At 31.5% G+C, this 23269-nt stretch overlaps 2 protein-coding genes across 2 annotated transcripts in view; one reads left to right on the top strand and one right to left on the bottom strand.

The window, feature by feature from the left end:
- Positions 1 to 13681, top strand: part of LOC108914814 — a 20131-nt gene extending 6450 nt beyond the window's left edge. Inside the window, exons 4-5 of the mRNA XM_023456487.1 lie at positions 12685 to 12980; positions 13638 to 13681. Coding sequence (XP_023312255.1) covers positions 12685 to 12980; positions 13638 to 13681 — 340 coding nt within the window. The remainder of the gene's footprint in view (positions 1 to 12684; positions 12981 to 13637) is intronic.
- A 7672-nt stretch (positions 13682 to 21353) lies between these two features.
- Positions 21354 to 23269, bottom strand: part of LOC108914815 (zinc finger protein 90-like) — an 8264-nt gene continuing 6348 nt past the window's right edge. The window contains exon 3 of the mRNA XM_023456489.1: positions 21354 to 21455. Within this exon, the coding sequence (XP_023312257.1) occupies positions 21354 to 21455 (102 nt within the window). The remainder of the gene's footprint in view (positions 21456 to 23269) is intronic.

Below are 23269 nucleotides of genomic sequence, written 5' to 3' on the forward strand. Positions count from 1 at the left end.
GGGAAGGTGTGTAAGTGTTAGTCGTGTGGGGATGCCCCCTCACGGGGGCGTACGTGTCTTTTGGTGTATTTGTCTGTCTGGTATATTGTTTGTCGGGGGTCGCAATTTTAAAGAAATGTATTCTAAAGTAATGCAAATAACTGATAAATAAGTAAAAACTTACCTGGGCATAACCCCGGCACAGGTGCTGTAACAAAGATGCCGACGGCGTCTATGCTTAAGCCGGGGATTAGGTCGGTGATTAAAAGGAAAGAAAGGGATTCTTTCCAGGTAGCCTTAATAAAGGCAGGTAGAATTTGCTCCTTGCACTACACTTTCACAAAACACGTGTGCTCTGGTCGGCTGCCCGCTAGGAACTCTCACTTCACTTGAAAAAATAGTTGTAGGTACTTTAAAACCTCCAATATAAACAGAAATTCTGTGGAACAGTGTAGTTTAATAAATATGTAAATAAACGAAAATAATAAAGAAATAAATAGACTAGGTACAGCAGAACAGGAAAAAAATTTAAAAAATCTTAAAATAAAATTATTTTTTTATTAATTTGTGCTTCTATAATATATTGTGGATCCATACATCTTTTTTTTGTATATTATTATTACAGGCAGTATACAATTTTTATAAAATTGTTCCAAATTTGTTGCCATTGATTTTTTCCATAATTCTTCATCTTTCTTAATTTGTTCCACATAGAGCGGGTTGTTTTCATCACTATAGGTATATTACGAATTAACATATAGACTTCTTCTGGTTATATTTAACTGTCTCTGTATCTGAAAGTAAGAAAAGAATTTTACCAGATAATATTTGTTATAAACATAGATAATTATACATTTTTACCTATTATGTTTTTGATTTACCATAATGATATATCTAGTTATATATAGGGTGCCACAATAGTGGGATAAAGTTTAGTAACTGCCTGTAGTAGTGATACGAAAAAAGTTATTTGCTCAGATTCAAATTTTATTATTACATATTTCCATTATTCATTATTTTCAGACCGAATTAAACATTCAGAAAATTTTGTTTTTGGCCTGAAGATTTTGCCCTATACAGCTATAACTGAAAATAATTATAAACTTTGTCACACTATTGGAACAGCCTGTATGTGCATTGCAACAACCTCATATTTTATATTACGGCTAAGTAAGCGGAAAGTCCATTGTCACATATGTAATTTTTATTTTCAAATAATCAGATACAATACCTACATATTTATTTTAATACCTATTATTACTTGAATTTAGTACTAAATACAACTATGCCTAGCAAATTCCAAATTATAATACTTACTCTGTTAATGTTTTTTCTTTCATTTAAAAAATAGTAAAGTATTTCGTAGCCAACAATAAAAGATAACATCTACAAACTAAGAAAAATAAATATTTAAAAAAAAACTGATATCTTATTATAATAATTAATAGTAATTACTATCTTAAATGCATTGTTGTTACTGCAAGAGTTCGCAAACAAAACCACATCCGTAAGCGTCTGTATTTGCCAACTGCGTGCACTAAACAAACTCCATTAAAATATGGAACAAAATGAAATAAAACTTACCATTTCTAGAGAAAATCTTGAAATTGATCCCCATTAGCGGGGATACAGGCATGGCACGGACGCACTCAATTTTGTCGAATATTTTCCCAAATTCCAGGTATTCCCCTAATTGTGTCAACAGCTTCAAATATACGGTTTTGCAATTCTTCCACCGTAGCCATTGGAGTATTGTAAACCAATGACTTCAAGTGACTCCAAAGATAAAAGTCCATTGGAGTTAGATCGGGTGACCAAGGTGGCCACAGCATAGGACCAAAGTATCCAATACATTGCTGAGGAAACATTTCATTCAAAAGTCTCGTTACTTCTCGAGTACTGTGTGGAAGAGCACCATCTTGAAGATAAAACAAGCATGCCCGAAGTTGTAATGCCACATTGTCCAATAATTCAGGCAACCGGTTCTCCAAAAAGTCAGCATCCGATGGTCCATTTAGTCGTCCTTCAAAGAAATAGTACATCACCTATTATGTACACAAGTACATCGCCTATTATGCCAGCCCAAACATTTACCGAGAACCGATGTTCAAAATGAGTTTCCCTAATCGCGTGTGGATTTTCATTGGCCCATATGCGCATATTGTGGAAATTCACTTCATCACGGGTAAATGTCACCTCATCTGTTACACAAACATAAGCAGGAAAGTCTACGTGATTGGCACATTGCCGTAAAAACCATCTTCAAAAACAATCACAATCCGGGGTAAAATCTGTTGAACTGGTTGCAGATGATAGGGGTGCAACAGCTGCGCCTTAAGACGCGATGTACGGTACGAGATGAGGTTCCTACTTGCTGTGCGAGTCGTCAAGTACTAATTGTGGAGTCTTTGTCAAGATTTTCCAACACTGCATCTTCAATATTAAGATTGACTTGCTGACCACGTCCTTCTCCTCGAGAAATAACACTTAACGTATCTCGCAGCCGCTGAACGCACTGTAGGATTGTATTTACACATGGGGGGTGACGTTGTGGCCATCGTTCCCTAGTCGCCGATAGCGCATTTTCTCCGGCTGCACCATACACCAACACCATATCGACACGTTCGGAAATAGTATGCATTGCATTGCATTGTTTTCTCGGTTCATTGTACAACTAGTTTGTGCACAAACAAAAAATTAAGCAAAGTAAGAAATAAAAATCTCGTTTTTAATGTAATCATCATGCTATTCTTATTTTTTACTTCTTTATAAAAGTTTTCATTTCAACACCCTGTATCTCATAAACGGTGGCTTTCTGCGCCTATGTTCATGGAACAAAGTGGTGTTAATATTTGTTGTTTAGTACTGGATCGCCCAAATTCATTTTATTTTTCCCTATTTCAACGCTTTGTTTACTTGGCTAATATGCCTCATAACTCGTAAACCATTGACTTTTCGACAAAAATAAAAGAATGTTTTTTCATCCGGAATGTTTCAGACCCTTATAAAATGTATTCATATTATTAATTAATTCAGTGGCGTAGAAGTTTTACTTTAAATAAGGAAATGACATCCTTGTTTCTGCGCCACTGATTTTTTAATTTGGACTATGAGAGTACAGAACTAGAAAAATGTGTACCAAATTTGGATAAATTTGATGCAACGGTCTACCAGATATTAAAAAAAATTGTTTTATTTCTATTAATTTCAACGCCCTGTATCTCATAAACGATGACTTTCTGGCCTATGTTCATAAAGCAAAGTGATGTTAATTTTTGTTGTTTAGTACTTTCCCGCAGTTTGTCTATTAAAATCTGGATCACCCTGTATAAAGATAGGAGAATATATCATGTAACTGTTTTACAAAATTTACTATTTAGATCACTACATAATGTAAAAAGTTGTGGCCAGATTCTAGAAAGTTATAATCCTACCGAAAATTAAAGAATCTATGTTAATTCAAACCACTAACAAAGCTATTTTGCCAGTCATATTTTCCTCAAAAATTGTCATACCACTGAGAAAAATTTATGCAAATTTTATTTTCAACGAAATCTGTTATACAGCGTATTCACGGATGGGGTACCGCACTCTTGTAAACTTTTTCATTGTTAATTTTTCGAGAAAAAATTATACCTGATCTAAAAGTTTTGCTTATCTTGGGAAGCCATGGGCACTAATCAAGTATGTAATAAAACATACAGGCCATCCAAAAAATTTCAAAATATGAAATTTTTCCCAAGCAAAGTGCCATTAATTTTTGTTACCGTTAAAAATTGTATTTGAAGTATCCGCAGTATATCAAGACAACTAAATAATATAAAACTAATGTTCATAAAACTTTAAAAAAAAACTTCTTCGGCCATTTCATTTAACTCCTGCGCAAGAACATAAAAATTTAGATCCCAATGCGCATTTACAATTTTGCTGCTGGTTGGTGAATGACTTCGCAGAAGATAATAATTTGCTTCAAAAATTGTTTCGTACCGACGAATCTTGTTCTACAAGGAACAGAGTTGTAAATTTTCATAATTTGCATGTGTGGAGTGATGAGAATCCTAAAGAAACACGACAATAATGAAATTACCTGATAGCCACCGCAATCAACATCTTGTTTTCATCGTCTACTGATCTCAAAGTTTTAAATCCATGACACTGTTACGCAAACCGAAACGCACAGACCTGCAAATAATGCCAATTTTCTCAAGAATGGCTTTTGTGTAGGCGATTTTCTCGAGACAATATTTTTTTTAAATAAAACGACCTTTTCAATGTAGCTGCCCATTTTAAAAAAAATACGACCAGTGTAAAAATTTTAACCACTAAAAAGGAGGGGTAACCGGAAAAAACTATCACCCAGTATATCGAATATGCCATAATAGTCCAAATAAATGTGCCAAATTTTAACGCGATCGGTAAAAGGGTTATGAGTTATTAATTAAATTAATTTTATTTTTGACAACTTTGAAGGCTTGTAACTCAAACCAAAAACTTTTTATTCAACTTTTTTTTCGTAGATCGTATTTATTTATCGTCGTGAATATGCAGTCAAACGTTGTCGGTAAAATTTGCTTACACCCTGTATAGTTTTTAACGAAAACAAAAATTAGACACTGCTCAGGAAATATTTCACATTTTGAAATTTTTTGGACGCCCTGTATGTTTTATTACATATTTGATTACTGTCCGTGTCTTCCCAAGATAATCAAAACTCTTTATCAAGAATATCTTTTTCCCGAAAAATCAACAATAAAAAAGTTTACGAGAGCGCGGTACCCTATCCGGGGACACACTGTATAACATGCCACGGTAATTATTTACTGTATCGTAACTCGCCCAGATCGTGACAAAATTTTCCTACACTCACATTTTCTATGGTGCTGAACGTTATTCTTTGCGGTCGAACCTAGTTTTCGAGAAAAGAATTTTTCAAAATTCTAACCGGGACATTTCACACAACACTGTGTAGCTTTCAGATCATCTGTAATGAACAATAAACATTGTTTAAGAAACACATTTTCGCAAATTTCAAGTAAAAAAATATATATTTAATAAACAAAAATTATATCTTGCATCATTGGACCAACTGTGATCTGTGATCATAGAAAATATAGTACTATCTTTTATCTATGGTACTAACGGTTTTCTATGACTGTGATGAACGTTGATGAATGAGAGTGGGGGGAGTTGACAATGACATCACGAATTGCAGATGGCGGAGAGAAGCAATAAATAATTTTTATTTTCTTGCTTTAAATTTGTATTCATTTAGTATTACAGAAGTTCTTCAAGTTAGATAAAATATACAGTGTCGTGCGTAGTGTTAAGTAAAATGTCCAGGTTAGAATTTTGAATTTTTTTTTTCTCGGAAAGGAAGTTCGACCGCACAAAAATAACTTCAGCATGTTCAAAAATACGGGAGCGGGAAAAGTTTTGTGACGATCTGGACGGGTCACGCTATAGCAATTAATTACCCATGCCAGAAATGAAAGATCATTTGCCTAGCCCAAATTTAAGAAAATGTTCTTATTTGAATAATTGCTCTCGAAACCTATTTTCGAAAACACAATATTTAAAAAAAAGTAGGCAGATAAGCGAGAATTATTTTGTACGGTTTAATAAATTTTGCATTTATAACACGTATGGTAGTCCGTAAAAATTGTCTTTATTTTTACTTGCTCGTCTCCAAAGTATCTTAACATCTGGAATTATCATTTTTAAATTATCTAATTGTCCTTTACATAAAACAAATTTGTATCAAAACAGCAGAGCTAGGCACTCTCAATTTAGGATCACCATTTATTCGAAATGATTTTAAAATATATATATATTTTTTAATTCAATGCGCAGTATAATATTTATTGTTGTAAGTGTTTTTAGTAGCATTTTAAGTGGATGAAAGGCAATGAAAACACGAATGCAATACAACGTTTTATCCATAATCACATCTCAGTCATATTTGTGGAGTCAGAATTACTGGAATTTAATAAAAAAATATTCGCATGACTTGATATTTCTTGCTAGTACTCAATGAAATGTGGTAGGTTTTGTTGTACGTACTGGTTGCTATGGTACGTTGTTTAATATCAATTATTAAACAGTTCTATATGAATTTGATAAAAATGCATGAGAGTAATTGTGTTCCTGTGGCTGATTTTGAAGAAGCTCGAGAAGCAATTTTCCATTTATTGCCAGCGAAATCCAGGGAACATTACGAAAAAGTGTTCGCTGAATTTAACGAACAGAGGAGAAAACGGTAAGTAATGACAATAAATGAAGAAGTCATGCTATCGTATTTTTTAAATTTGAAGAAAAAATATGCAAATTTTTGGTAGTATTCGATGTTGAAGGCTACTATAAAGGCCAACAAAAATATAGATATTGGAAAATATAACAAGCTTATTAGCCCAGTTACTGTAGCTGAAAATATAGTAATACCTCCGAATTTTTTATAACTGCATCGATTTTTTTCAAAATTTAGAATTAGGCTCATCTTACCCCCCACTTCAAAACTTATTTATGCGCTAGGTGTGCTTTCTGTTCTTAAGGGGTGAAAACCACCCCTTATTGGAAAAAAAATAAAAAATACAAATTTAAGCATTTTATGTAATCAAATCTTTTTTATTTATGCAGTATGAGTAATTTCATGTGCTATCTAACATGAAACTTAATGTATCCCAAATTTTCAACCCGGAAAAGCCTTTAAAAACCACCCCTTTGAATGAACAATTTTTTTTCAGCTTAAAACTTTTTAGTCATGCATTTTTATCAACTTAAAATTGATATCTTGATTAAAAAATCTTTTTTATCGATTGCAACATTTCAACCCTTCTCTCGAAAATAAAATGAAAAAATATTGTTGAAAGAGTAGAAACATTTTAAATGTGCATTCGTATTAAATAAACATTTATTCGCTTCTTATAAAATAATTTTGAATTGCAACTTTTCAACCCTTATTAATTAATACTTTAAATAACTAGATAGATTTCACAGGGTCTAACGGCACTTAGAGTGTACGATAATTCAATAACAAAACGTCTGAATCTGGATCGGGCTGAGGCAGTACAGTATTGGGGGTCATGAAGGCTTGCAAATAATTGATAAAATTTACAGGGTTGTATTTAAAAAAATGAAGTTGGTGATGGTCCTGGAGAGACATAACGTTACATATAAAAATTGATTATGCCATTCGATAGAGGGCCATGAGAAAGTGTTCTTCTTTTTCAATATCACCTCAAACAAAGCTGAAATGAAACAAAAACGGATTTCCAAAATTTCGATTTTTTTTCAAATATTTCGAAAACTAATCGTGTTAGCCTTGATTTTTTAGAGACATAATGTTGGTCCCCTGATTACGCAACTTTGCCCCCATTTATGCTAGTTCATATCTCTTACCGAGAAGCGAATTTGTAATAGCCTGTATATGTGTGTGTGTGTGTGTGTGTGTGTGTGTGTGTGTGTGTGAGGGTGTGTGTGTGTGTGTAGTATAGTGTGTATTATAATATAGTACTGGTTTATTCGAATATACACATACTAAATATGTATACAGGGTGTTTCATAATATATGCGCAGGACTTCACGATGTGATAGCTCGTCCAAAAATTTGAAAAAAAGTTTGTATTAACTTACCCTCTAAAATGCACAATTTTCGAGAGACAGGGTGTTGAAATTGTAAAAAAAACTTCGTTTTTTGCGAATATCTCCGGAACCGTTTATTGTACAGAAAACAGCTTTTGTAAGCATTTACTACTCATAATAAGCTATGTTCTGTGCCAGAAAAATTATTTTCAGTCATAATTGGTGAAGATTTTGAAGGGGAAGTGGGTGTTTTTCTCCCCAACTTCTACGCCACTGGAAAAAGTACGGTTTTGAGACGCCCATTTGAACCGCCAATGTTTTCTACACAAAAAAAGTACTCTTGGTCATAAGCTCTTAAGTTGACCGTTTTCGAGAAAAATCTACTTTTATGTTGAAAAACATGGTCAATTTTTTTAAATAAAATTTTTATTTTACTAAATGTATTATAATTTTTTTTATCAAGTAGGCTTTAAATTTTAAAACAAAAGCTACCTCCTGTCAAAATAACAATTAGTTTGTACCTGCGAAAAGTCAATTTGTATTACAAAAGTAAAAATGAATTACACAAACGCTGAAATGTGCGAAATGCATTACCTTTACGGAATGGCGAACGGTAATTCGGCAGAAGCAAGGCGGTTGTATCAAGAAAGACATCGTGATCGCCAAGTACCACATCATAACTTGTTTCAACTCATTCACCAACGACTATGGGAAAATGTCATGTCTCAGTTTGGAGCCGAAGTTATGTTTACCGATGAAGCATCTTTCTCGAGAGATGGTATTTTCAATTTTCACAATAACCACATATGGGCTGAAGAAAATCCACATGAAATTGCAAAAGGCAATCATCAGCAACAATTTTCTGTGAATGTTTGGGCTGGCATCGTCGGTGATCATTTGATAGGCCCACATTTTTTACCGAACAGATTAAACGGTGCAGATTATCGACAATTTCTAGAAGAAGTACTGCCGGAACTGCTGGAAGATGTACCGCTTCAAGTAAGAGAAAACATGTACTTTATGCATGATAGAGCTCCGGCCCACTTTAGTTTGGTTGCTCGCCAATACTTGGACGACGAATACCAAGACCGTTGGATTGGTCGAGGAGGTCCCCACCCTTGGCCCCCGCGATCTCCCGAACTTAATTGTTTAGATTTTTTCTTTTGGGGCCATCTCAAAACCCTAGTCTACGCTACTCCAGTTGAAAATGTTGATCAATTAAGAGTACCCATTGTTGCATCTTGCGACATAATTCTGAATACTCCGGAAATTTTCTTGCTTGTTAGACAGTCAATGCGTCGAAGAATTGCTGCGTGCATTGAAGCTAACGGAGGACATTTCCAACATTTAATTTAACTGTGTACGATTTGTTTTTTTTAAATTTTGCAACTATGAAGTTGTTTGGTTTTGTTACTTGTTCTAACGATTAAATAAATTTAGTTTAATTAGTAAAAAAAAATTATTTAAAAAAATTGACCATGTTTTTCAACATAAAAGTAGATTTTTCTCGAAAACGGTCAACTTTAGAGCTTATGACCAAGAGTACTTTTTGTGTAGAAAACATTGGCGGTTCAAATGGGGGTCTCAAAACCGTACAATTTCCAGTGGCGTAGAAGTTGGGGAGAAAAACACCCACTTCCCCTTCAAAATCTTCACCAATTATGAGTTTGAAAAAAAATTTTTCAGGCACAGAACATAGCTTATTATGAGTAGTAAATGTTTACGAAAGCTGTTTTCTGTACGATAAACGGTTCTGGAGATATTCGTAAAAAACGAAATTTTTTTATAATTTCAACACCCTGTATCTCGAAAATTGTGCATTTTAGAGGGTAAGTTAATACAAACTTTTTTTCAAATTTTTGGACGAGCTCCAAAATTCTTGTTTGAAATTTTCTTAAAATTATCACCTTGAGTTGATTTTTTTAAGCTCTTCATTTTTAAGTTTGAAGGGTTTAAAGGGCTTGAAGAGGGTGGTTCTCTCATTCACATGATAATTTAAAATAGCGATATCTCGATTTATATTAATTTTAGAGGAATAAATAAATTAAGCAAAATCTTCAGCAAAAATAAAGGTAAATTTTTTTACTCTTGTATTTTTTTCGCACACCCTTTAATTTTTAAGTTTCAGCGTAAACAATGTTTTTTCAAAAATTTTAAAAATTAACATTTTCAGAAATTAAGTTTTTTTCGAAATTATGCTTTGCAAGTGAGCCAAAGACCCAGAACATATTCTTAGAACATAAATAAAGGAATCTGTAAATGAATTGCATTTAATTTTAATTATGTTGCCAAAGGTACTGATTTGTTTATTAATTTTTTCTTTAAAAAAATGAGACTATCATCCGTTATCCATCCGTTAATTTTGATTCTAGACTTTTAAAACGGCTCATTTTAAAGGTTTTTCATAGTACTTTAAAAAAATATTCAAATAGTTTTTTTGCCTAATATTTATGGTTTTGACGTTATTTAACACGTTGACTGCGGTACATACCTCGGGGGGTATGTACTCATTATAAAAAATTTGCGAATCTCAATAATCACATTTTTAATGTATCTTGTGGACGTTGCAGAATCTGTACTTTTTAGAAATAATGATTTTTCTATTATTTTATTTTCAAAAATCTTTGCGAATGAAGACGTTAGTATCCTAGGATATATAGTTATAGATACATGCAAGTTTATAGCAATAATTGTGTTATTTTTAATTTTATAGGGTCAAATGTAAAAAAAATTACATATCNAATTTCCAAAATTTCGATTTTTTTTCAAATATTTCGAAAACTAATCATGTTAGCCTCGATTTTTTAGAGACATAATGTTGGTCCCCTGATTACGCAACTTTGCCCCCATTTAAGCTAGTTCATATCTCTTACCGAGAAGGGAATTTGTAACAGCCTGTATATGTGTGTGTGTGTGTGTGTGAGGGTGTGCGTGTGTGTGTAGTATAGTGTGTATTATAATATAGTACTGGTTTATTCGAATATACACATACTAAATATGTTTTTTGCAGGGAGTAAGGGCTACGTGAACTGTTGAGTTGATCTTTTATAAGCCCTTCATTTTTAAGTTTGAAGGGTTTAAAGGGCTCCAAGAGGGTGGTTCTCTCATTCATATGATAACAAAATGGCCATATCTCGATTTATATTAATTTTAGAGGAATAAAAAATTAAGCAAAATCTTCAGCAAAAATAAAGCAAAATTTTTTTACTCTTGTATTTTTTCGTACACCCTTTAATTCTTAAGTTACAGCGTAAAAATCGAATTTTTTTCAAAAATTTTAGAACATTTTCAAAAATTAAGTTTTTTTTGAAATCATGCTTTGTAAGTAAGTCAAAGACCCAGAACATATTCTTAGAACATAAATGAAGAAATCTGTAAATGGATTGCATTTAATTTTAATTATGTCACCAAAGGCACTGATTTGTTTATTAATTTTTTCTTTAAAAAAATGAGACTATCATGTTATTTCGATCATATTTCCGTTAATTTTGATTCTAAAGACTTAAAACAACTCATTTTAAAGGTTTTTCAAAGTAGTTTAAAAAAGGTTCTAATAGTTTTTTTCCTAATATTTATGGTTTTGGCGTTATTTAACGTTAACTGGTTCGAATTTAGTTTTTAGGTAACATATAATAATGTTTAAAAATCCACAACTCGGTTTATATTGCAATTAGAGAAAAACAAAATAATGCCATTAGATGTGTTTTTTTATTACCTTTCTTTTTGTTCATTATAACTTTTTCGTTAAATCCAATGGTTTCAGAGTTATTTACAAAAAACTGTCCGAAAACAAGCACTTTTTCGGTAAAAAATCAACATTTTCAATGACGAATTTCTCGGAAAATATTGGATTATTCAAAAAACTTTATATAACATCTGTTACTTAAAATTGACTTCTCTATCGATTCCTGTGGTCATTTTGAGCGTAAAAATTTCCACCCCCAAGAAGGTGTAGGAACCATCCCCGGGGCAAAAGCACACTTCGGCACTATATAAGTTTTGTTCTTTGAGGCATTCCCCACATGCAGTCAAAATTTCACGTCAATCGGTTCAGTTATAAAGAATTCAGAGGTAAAAACCTTGAGTAACTGGACTATACTGCTTATTTGAAGAGTGAATCTAGAGAATACGAAGCAAAAAAGCTGCAGTATTGGAAACAGCACACATTGAATAATTTTTGACTGGGGCTTCCGATGAAGAATATTTAATGATTAAGGTAATATTTCTTTACCTTTTACATGTTGTTACGTATATAGTGAACTTTGAATTATTTTAGGTTGCACTAATGGGTGTTTCTGGTGTCTGCCGATGCTGCGAACTGAAAAATTTATAAATTAATAATGTACAGGACGTTGGCACAGTTACCTACTTGTTTCAATACTTGACACCAATACGGGCATTTCAAGAAAATTTACAATTATAGAAGAAGGATTTTGCGTGAATGCTGTTGAAATATGCAGAAAATATATTTCTCTGCGCCCAATTCGCCTAACACAAGACAGATTTTTTTTAAGATACATCAATCAGAAATATACTTTTATATACAACAATATACTTAAATATACAACAAAGGTGCTGATCTCTTACTATAAATGTAAATGTTAATGTTATTAAGTAAATAAATTAAATTTGATTTATTATAGGTTTATTATTTTTTCATTATTCTACCAATGAAATAAAGTTACTTTATTCCACTAGCGGATAAAGTATCACTTTAGACAGTTCATATGTGTGGATAAAACTCCGATTATAAGGTGATTGTGGATAAAATATTTTTATGTAGCAATTATTTCTACTTCTATGGATTCTTTAATTTTTCGATTAAAATTTGAAACGTTCTGATTTTACCATAACAGTAAAACATGTAAAAATTAATTGTTAATTGTTAATTTAGATTCTTATTGACTTGGTTAATGAACACTAATTTAATTAATCGGTTAATTGCCAATACACTTGTACTTCCTAAGTTTTTGCTCATAGTTCCAGACTAATATTTAAAAATATTGATAAGAAACTTTGAATGTAACAAATCAACTCTGACAATCTATTTCTCAAAATGTTTGTCAAAAATGATTTATGTGTTACAGTTAATTGTATAATAATGTGATACATTTTAAATTTTTTTAGTGATTCCTCGTCGTCCGACTTACTAACGATTGAAAATGAAGAGAGCCACAGTTCGGAAGATGAAGGAGAAACAAAGAATGAATATATGCATAAATATGAGACAAAAGATGTATCATCAGACGAGAGTGAACCTGCTCTAGGACTTATACATCCTAAAAATTCCACCTATCACCAGTTAATAAGCGCACACCCTTATAAAGCACGAATTTACAAATGTGATACGTGTACCTACAAAACTAAATTTAAGGGACATCTAAAAACGCATCAGATAAGGCACAAAGGCTCTTCAGAAATCCGTAAGTGCAACTGCGACACGTGCAGTCGTAAAGCTAAATGTGAAGCAGATGTAAAGAGGTGTCTATTAACACATAAACTTACTTCAGAAATCCAAATATACAAGTGTGATGCTTGTCCTTTCAAAACTGAATTTAAGCGTAGTCTAAAATTGCATCAGTCATCACACACTTCAGAAATTTACATGAACAGGAGTGATTATGAATACCTGTTCCAGCATAGTTTAACAACAAATCGGCCACTGCCCACAGAGCCTCGAGAATACAAAATATACGAATGTGATTCATATACCTACACAAGGGAAAATGAAAGTTTTCAAAAAGCACGCCAGTTTTTGAACGTAAACCATTCGAAAATTAAAATGTACAAGTGTGATTCGTGTACCTACAAAGTTAAACGTAAAAGTGTTCTAAAAGCACACAAGTTATTGCACGAAGACAATTCGGGAATCCAAATGTACAAGTGTGAGTTGTGTGCGTACAAAACTGAATATAAAAATGTTCTAAAAGCGCACCAGCTTTTTTTGCACAAAGTCTGTTCAAATATTACAAATGTACAAGTCTGATTCGTGTACCTACAAAGCTAAATATAAAAATGTTCTAAAAGCGCACCGTTTATTGGAGTCAAATATCCTCAGATATTCAAAAATTTTTTTTTAGCTGCACCGTTCTGTGTTGAGGAAACGGTTGATATTTCGGAATAAGTTTTATTTTTATTAATATAAGTTTTTAATATAAATGTGATTTGAGTACAAAATCAAATATAAAAATGTACAAATGTGATTTGTGTTCTCACAAAACTGACTATAAAAATGTTCTAAAAGCGTATCAGTTATTGGAGTCAAATATCCTCAAAGATATTCAAACATTTTTTTTTTAGTTGCACCGTTCTGTGTTGAGGAAACGGTTGATATTTCGGAATAAGTTCCATTTTTATTAATATATGTTTATAAGTGTGATTTGAGTTGGTACAAAACCAAATATAAAAATGTACAAATGTGATTTGTGTTCTCACAAAACTGACTATAAAAATGTTCTAAAAGTACACCAGTTATTGGAGTCACATATCCTCTAAGATATTCGAACAAAAATTTTTTTTTAGTTGCACCGTTCTGTGTTGAGGAAACGGTTGATATTTCGGAATAAGTTTTATTTTTATTAATATAAGTTTATAAGTGTGATTTGAGTTCATACAAAACCAAATATAAAAATGTACAAATGTGATTTATGTTCTCACAAAACTGACTATAAAAATGTTCTAAAAGCACACCAGTTATTGGAGTCAAATATCCTCGGAGATATTCGAACAAATATTTTTTTTTTAGTTGCACCGTTCTGTGTTGAGGAAATAACTGTTGATATTTCGGAATAAGTTTTATTTTTATTAATATAAGTTTATAAGTGTGATTTGAGTTGGTACAAAACCAAATATAAAAATGTACAAATGTGATTTATGTTCTCACAAAACTGACTATAAAAATGTTCTAAAAGCACACCAGTTATTGAAGTCAAATATCCTCGGAGATATTCGAACAAATATTTTTTTTTTAGTTGCACCGTTCTGTGTTGAGGAAATAACTGTTGATATTTCGGAATAAGTTTTATTTTTATTAATATAAGTTTATAAGTGTGATTTGAGTTGGTACAAAACCAAATATAAAAATGTACAAATGTGATTTGTGTTCTCACAAAACTGACTATAAAAATGTTCTAAAAGCGCACCAGTTATTGGAGTCAAATATCCTCAAAGATATTTGAACAAACATTTTTATTTAGTTGCACCGTTCTGTGTTGAGGAAACGGTTGATATTTCGGAATAAGTTTTATTTTTATTAATATAAATGTGATTTGAGTTCGTACAAAACCAAATATAAAAATATACAAATGTGATTTGTGTTCTCACAAAACTGACTATAAAAATGTTCTAAAAGCGCACCAGTTATTGGAGTCGAATATCCTCAGAGATATTTGAACAAACATTTTTATTTAGTTGCACCGTTCTGTGTTGAGGAAACGGTTGATATTTCGGAATAAGTTTTATTTTTATTAATATAAATGTGATTTGAGTTCGTACAAAACCAAATATAAAAATATACAAATGTGATTTGTGTTCTCACAAAACTGACTATAAAAATGTTCTAAAAGCGCACCAGTTATTGGAGTCGAATATCCTCAGAGATATACGAACAAACATTTTTTTTTAGTAGCACCGTTCTGTGTTGAGGAAACGGTTGAAATTTCAGAATAAGTTTTATTTTTATTTTTACAGGATTTGTCTTTGAAATTACACTAAAACTGAGACATAATTGTTTATTTTCCTTTGAAGTAACTTAGAAGATACTGTAAAGAAAATATTGAGTATAACTGGCAAATAGACCTATTTTTTGTACTGTTGAATAACTATTTTCTGTTTGTAGTGACTGTTAAAAACTGCAATAATTATACATATCTTAAAATTTGGTTGTATGATTATTTACATCCCTTTCACTTAACGAATCCTTATTAAAACCTTTCACCTCATAATACAGTTTTGAAATGAAGAATAAAATTTTGGTATAGGTAGAAAAATAGCCGAAATATTATGATTTAAGGGGTAACGCCGGTCTAGAAGTTGAGAAAAAAGGTGATATAGTGTTATGAAAAAAAAAGCCTTTATTGTACATGTTTTCAGGTATTGTGAATTTTTTCTAACGATTTGGATTCAAAATGGCGGCTATAGGTGTGACAAGCAACGACACTTTTTTTCAGAGAGCTCTGTGGCCAGAAAAGTTTCTTAATGTTGGTCTTGGACCAAAAAAAACATTTTCTATTATACAGGGTGTAAATGAAGTAGTAAAAATGGTACCAGTGAATTGGTTTAGTGAACAATAACAAGAAAAGCATCGAAAAAAGACATAAAATTTTGCATTCAATTCTCAATCACAATGAAAATCAAATCAATTCTCAATGAATCAAAAAACGCCTACGATGTTCCTTACGTTATTGTGAGTCTCTAAAAAATGTCAAGTCGATTCGTTGAAAACATTTTGAGTTATGTTCCGAACAGTTAAAAAAAGTTGGTTCTCGAAAAACGCTTTTAAAGTTGTTATTGCCATTCAGCATTGGTTATGTGTATACCTTCAGTCAACAATGCCTGCACCATATAATTGGTCTTCCCTATTGATAACAATAATAATAATAGCTTTATTGCTCAACAGTTACCCCATTTACAGAGCAATTGAATTTTACTACTAAAAATTATAAATACTTAAGCTAAATATGTATCATCGAAATATACGTTCCTGATTTAGTAATTATATCATCCAATATACGCTTAAAATTATCAAAATTTATATCACGTGGCATAATTTATTAAAGATAGAGCACATTACATATAAAGGTGATTTTAAAGTAAGATTACATCTAGGAATGTTAAGAAAAAAGTTAAATAAAATTTTGATAAATAAAAAAGGTTTTCGTATGTCTTGAGTGTCCTCTAAGATATTAAACTGAATTTGAGAGCAAACAATATTGTTATGTAACATTTTGTATAAAAAAGACAGTGAAGAACATTTTCTGAGGTCCAAACTGGTAATATCAAACCTTGTCAGTAATGTATTGTATTGTGTATCTAATTCTGGTTAATTTCCAACTTCTTTAAAGTACAAAAATGTAAACCCTGAATTGTTTTAATACTGATTTTGTAACACTGATAATATTGATTCCAAATGATGCAACCATATTCTAAGTTAGGCCTAAGAAACGAATATGTTTTTGAAGTTTTAATGTTGCTAAAGTTTCTACAGTTTCTTAATATAAAACGATACGATTTTGCTGCCTCATTTATTTTAGTGAGTTCCTGAAAAGATAAACTATGATCAATAAGTACACCAAGGTCCTTAACGTTTTCATAGCGAGAAAGTGTAATGTCAGTGAAAACATATTCAAAAATAATAGACAATCTCTTCTTATTGTAACAAACAATTTTACATTTGGAATCACTTATGGAATAAATCGATGTAAAGATTTTCATATCAACAGCAAATAATAGCTTATTACAGTCAACTACTTGGCAAATGTCGATAATAAAAATTAGAAATAATATAAAGGCCCTAGGTTTGAGCCCTGAGTGACTCCTGAAGTTGCAAAGTAGTTGGGTGATACAAACCCATTATATGAAACAAATTGGACTCTATCATTTAAGTATGGTTTAAATAGAGATAATGCGTTTTCAAAAGGATTTGGTGATCAAGTGTCAAATGCCTTTGCAAAATCTGTGTAAATAGTGTCCACTTGACCGCCTTTATCTAAAGTTTCAGATANAGCCGATGTGACGTAGCCGGCTGAAAGCTATGCCGATCCTGCTCCAGTCGCCATCTTGAATTGTGGAGCAGAATCGGCACAGCTATTCTACTTGTATTGTATTGTGTATTTTAATTCTGGATAATTTCCAACTTCCTTAAAGTACAAAAATGTAAACACTGAATTGTTTTAATACTGATTTTGTAACACTGATAATATTGATTCCAAATGATGCCACCATATTCTAACTTAGACCCAACAAACGAATAATATGTTTTAGAAGTTTTAATGTTGCTAAAGTTTCTATAGTTTCTTAATAATATAAAACCATACGATTTTGCTGCCTCATTTATTTTAGTGAGTTCCTGAAAATATAAACTATAATCAATAAGTACACCAAGGTCCTTAACGGTATCATAGCGAGAAAGTGCAATGTCAGTAATAACATATTAAAAAATAATTGGTAATCTCTTCTTGGTCTAAGAAACAATTTTACATTTGGTATCACCTATGGAATAAATTGATGCAAATATTTTCATATCATCAGCAAATAATAGCTTATTACAGTCAACTACTTGACAAATGTCTTTAATAAAAATTAGAAATAATAAAGGCCCTAGGTTTGAGCCCTGAGAGACTACCGAAGTTGCATAGTAATTGGGTGATGCAAACCCATTATATGAAACAAATTGGACTCTATCATTTAAGTATGGTTTAAATAGAGATAATGCGTTTTCAAAAGGATTTGGTGATCAAGTGTCAAATGCCTTTGCAAAATCTGTGTAAATAGTGTCCACTTGACCGCCTTTATCTAAAGTTTCAGATACAACTTAAATAAATACTATCAAATTTGTAACAGTAGTCGACCTGTTTATCAGAAAGCTGTGCTGTTCCACCACTAACTGAGCCCTAATAACATTGTATATGTATACGACTATAAAGTATAATTCAAAAATTTTAGAAAAGTTGGAAAGGATATAGGACGATAATTATCAATATTCACTTTGTTGCCATTCTTAAAAATTGGGCACACCTTTGCTTGTTTCCAGCTAAGTGGAAATATATTTGTCTTCAAGCATAAGTTTAAATAATATTTTTAAAGGAACAACGAACACAGATATACAATCTTTTATAATGAATGAGGGTAATTTATCTGGCCCATCTTTTTTGTTAATACATGAATTATTATTAGAGATATTGAGTTCAAAAGTAGACGTAAAAAACACTCAAAATATTTTGCAAAAGCATTGACGATATGTTAATAATTATCTAAACAAAAATTTTCCATTCCTCATTTTGCTGGGTATTCTAGTACATCTATATTTTGAATGAATAAAAGACCAAAACTTTTGTGGATTGTATAAAATTGAATTTTGGACATTGTTTAGATACTTCTTATAAGCTTCCTTAATCTGATCTTTAATCAACCTTCTCAAATGAATAAATTTATTTAAAATGTGTGAGCTCTAACGTTCTTCATGCTTTTTAAAAAGTTTAGCCTTGGTTTTGAAATTTTTTATAATTTCAGGAGTATATTAATATAAGGTGGATATATGGCTATAATTTATATACAGGGTGTCTCATAATTAGCTGCCAACCCTGAACAGGCCGATTCTATGATCAAAACTAAGTAAAAAAGTTCATATGAACATGGGTCCGGAAATGCTTCCTAAGGGCACAGGGACCCATTGAAGAGGGAGGAATGGAAATCATTTTTTTGCAATATCTCTCAATCGCGTTGTGATAAATGAATGAAATTTGGTATACACAGCTAAATTTTGATGAGCAATTTGATGGACTAATCCATTTATTTCCACAAGGTCCATTGGGGTGGGTACGGGGGGGCCCTTGGTACTTTGCGTGTGTAACTTTTTCATCTTTGACTTTTTAACAAATTGGACAGCAAATTCCGTTTTCCCGAACTGTTTTACGTTAAAAAGGTACTCTTGTTTCAAATCGTTATCTTTAACGGTTTCTGAGAAAATCGCTCTTGAATTAATCCCACTTTGGTCAATTTCATAGTAATTTAAACAAAAAATAATAATAATAATTTTCCTTTCCTCTCTTTTCCATTTAAAGGATTAATTTTTATTTAATTTAATTTTTTATTATTATTTTTTTATTAAAATTAGATTAAATTTAAACAAAAAAATTTTTTTTGTTTAAATTACTATGAAATTGACCAAAGTGGGATTAATTCAAGAGCGATTTTCTCAGAAACCGTTAAAGATAACGATTTGAAACAAGAGTACCTTTTTAACGTAAAACAGTTCGGGAAAACGGAATTTGCTGTCCAATTTGTTAAAAAGTCAAAGATGAAAAAGTTACACACGCAAAGTACCAAGGGCCCCCCCGTACCCACCCCAATGGACCTTGTGGAAATAAATGGATTAGTCCATCAAATTGCTCATCAAAATTTAGCTGTGTATACCAAATTTCATTCATTTATCACAACGCGATTGAGAGATATTGCAAAAAAATGATTTCCATTCCTCCCTCTTCAATGGGTCCCTGTGCCCTTAGGAAGCATTTCCGGACCCATGTTCATATGAACTTTTTTACTTAGTTTTGATCATAGAATCGGCCTGTTCAGGGTTGGCAGCTAATTATGAGACACCCTGTATAAAGGCACGTGGATATCAAATATTTCATACAAACGTTCATAAAAAATGTTTAAGGTTGCATTAACATCATCATAATTTTTAAAAATGAGCAGTTAGTATGAAATAAAGTATTATACAAATACTTCAGCTTTAGTAATTAGCTTTTTTAAAGTTATAGAGTTTTTGATTAATATTAGTTTGACATGCACTCTCGTTGATAAATATATGCTCGAAATCTATAGTTAACGCAGGATGATATGTAAATCCTCAAGAACAAGAAAAATTACTCTCTGTATTAGCCAAAAATTAGAAATTATTGAGCTTATGATACACCATAAAACTGTAAATTTGTATAGAGCTCAAACACACTACTCCTGATATATCCTCTTCTTTTTGGCTTGATCTGAGGCTCGATCAGTTTTTTCCAAAATTTTAGAGTGGCTTGACCCCTTAACCAAACTTACCTTACAGTCCAAACGTTGATACTTAAAAAGATACAAGGCGTCAAAGAGAAAATTTTGTTTTCATTAATATTTTAAATAACCTTTTCAAAATTAAATATTGCTCAAGTTTTGGGTGTCGGATGTTGAGCCGACAAATTCATATTTGATCATAATTTTGCTACGACATATTAGAGGGCGCCACTTGCAAACACTTTATTGTTCCTCAGTATATCTGTCCCTTTGTTATTTTAAAAACATTTATAAATATATTTTAAAAATGAGTCATAGTTTTGAATATTGTAGATATGATTTGTATTTTATATTGCCTATAACAGTAAAGAATTATTTTTTTGTGATTGAACACATATTTTAGTTCCCGAGGTTCGTACTATATTAATCGAGGTATTAAGTCCGCAATTTTTTTGTCCAAGTAGTATATGTTCTAAGAAATAAAGTACAGGGTGTTATTCAATTGGGTTCACCACCTCTTTGACCGTCTCAACTTTTTTTATGTAAGTACCTATGTATCACTGACTATATAATTTGAACTTATGAATATAACAATATACACCCGTTCCATTGCCTGTACAGTTGTATGGATGTCTATCTCGCATACATGGTTTAAGTGTGGGTGAGATATAACCTGCATCTAAATAATTACAACTACTTAACTCCTACCAGATCGTCTCACCATACCGGTGAGAACTAATAATAAGTTTGAAACTAGTCTATGTCTGGTGATTTTACTGACAAATGATCTTAACTTTTTATTAGATATCGTATATATAATTCAATGCTAAATAGGACTTTAGTCTGTATTTATCATAAGTTCAACACTTTGTTTCGCATAATGCAACATTGGTATAGCTTTCATAGTATATACAGATTAGTAGGTTGCTCTCTGCTAGTAGCTATTGGTAGGTTAGTAGCAGTGACAATTAAGATATAACACTCTTGTAGATGGTGATATATTATTTTAATGGTGCCAATAATACTTAAAATTATATTTCATTTGATTATTTTTATTTGATAATTCAAATTCCGAACAGTTAGATATTGTGACAGTTTCTATTTCTCCCCCCTATTTCTTCATCGTCTACGGATAGTATATTTTGAGTTGATAAATACAGACTATTGGCGGTTTCAATAACCTAAAATTAAATTAAAATTTGGTTAATTAGAATATCGGTTTATTTTCGATTGGAATTTTCCCATTACTAATTATTATATCTTGCACACACACAAATTATTATATCTGTTTACCATCTTATCTGATTTTAAGAGGAAAGTAATTATAATAATATAATGCAACTGATAATACATGTAACTGTGTTGCACTGCAGCAATGAATAATATGTTTCCGAGACTTTCTGCTTCTCTCTTTAAAATAAACTGACATTTACACTTTTCCAGTCAGTTAAAATAAAGTAGAAGTTAAAAATAATTAACTAGGAAGCCAACATAATAAAATTTGCCTTTATTATAAACTTATTATTATAGTAGAATTAATATATTTTAAATAAAAGTCTACCAATTAAAAAACAAAGTTTTAATAACAATTAAACGGCATAAGACCTATAACTTTTTACACAAAAATTGAGCCCTAACAAAATACTTTATTCTTATTTATACACTATAAAAATTAGTGTTATACTGACTCTATAATTAACATAAACATAAAATTGAACCACAAAGACAAAATGTATAAAATCAACATTTTTGTGTATACTTCGCAGTCGAAATTATAGAGAGTGAGAACTCATCGCTAGCTCTTGGACTTGTAAAGAGGATGAACCGTGCGGGGATCGAAAATCCATAGGCGTATCAGTTTAGAAGGCAACAATATATAGAAAATATGGAAAAAAGATAATAAAACATAACATCTATTATTTTTAACAGCACTTTGATCCATTTTAATTATTACTATGTTTCAAAACGCCCCGGATGTATTTTTTTAATTTTATTATTTATTATTAATTACACAGCCACACACAAAAAAAAGTAGTCTGTACTTTTCATGCGACATATGTTATCTGTAGTATTTTTGCCTTCTGATCACGGATTCGGTGTCAGAATTGAGCTATCACATCACAGGAATTTTCTAACTTCAAAAAACAGGTCAAAAATAGCAAAAATTCAGAAAAGTGCTAGGAAAACTAGAAAAAAAATTTTCTATATTCAAATGTTCATTTAAATATACAGGGTGGTCGCGATGTAATGGGCCAAAATTCATGACTAGATTCCTGACGTGAAAATATTGCGATTTAGACAAACTCGCCTTAGTCCAAAAGTTGATACTTACAGAGATACAGGGTGTTTAATGCAAAATATTATTTTAGTTTTTTCTTATTTATTTCATAATAAATGCTCATATCGAGATGAAATTTTGGTGTTAGGGGTTTTCTGGGGCGAGAGATTGAAATATATCCATGGTTTGCTTGTAGCTCATAGAGAGCGCCACCTGCGCTAGGTCGAATGCGTTGAAAACGACAGAACTTTTTTATCTTTCAAAAATCTAATTCTCAGGTAGCAAATTCTGATTTTACAACTTCTTTTACACAAAAAAGCTATACTTTTTGATAGTCGCTATCTTGCACCGTTCTCGTAAAATTTGCCATTGAAAATTCCAATGTATTTGCATTCAATTACAAATCGGCAAAAATTTTCAAGTAGGCTTATGTTAAAATCCAATTTTGACATTTTCCACTTATCTTAGTGCTGTCAGTAATATTACAGTATTATTCGTGCCTTATTAAAAGTATTCTTTACTTTATGATCTAAATCGTAGTGCGAGATAACATGCCACGCCATAATTTATTTTCAAATGGAGAAATGCGCGATATGGTTTGCGTTTATGCGCAATCAGATTATGTTGGACGTCGAGCGCTTCGTCGGTATTCAGAGTTGTATCCGAATAGAAGGCAACCAAATCGGAAACTATTTCAAGAACTTTTTAATAGACTTG

This window comes from Anoplophora glabripennis, unplaced genomic scaffold (genome assembly GCF_000390285.2).
Source record: "Anoplophora glabripennis isolate ALB-LARVAE unplaced genomic scaffold, Agla_2.0 scaffold1223, whole genome shotgun sequence".
Lineage (NCBI taxonomy): Eukaryota > Metazoa > Arthropoda > Insecta > Coleoptera > Cerambycidae > Anoplophora > Anoplophora glabripennis.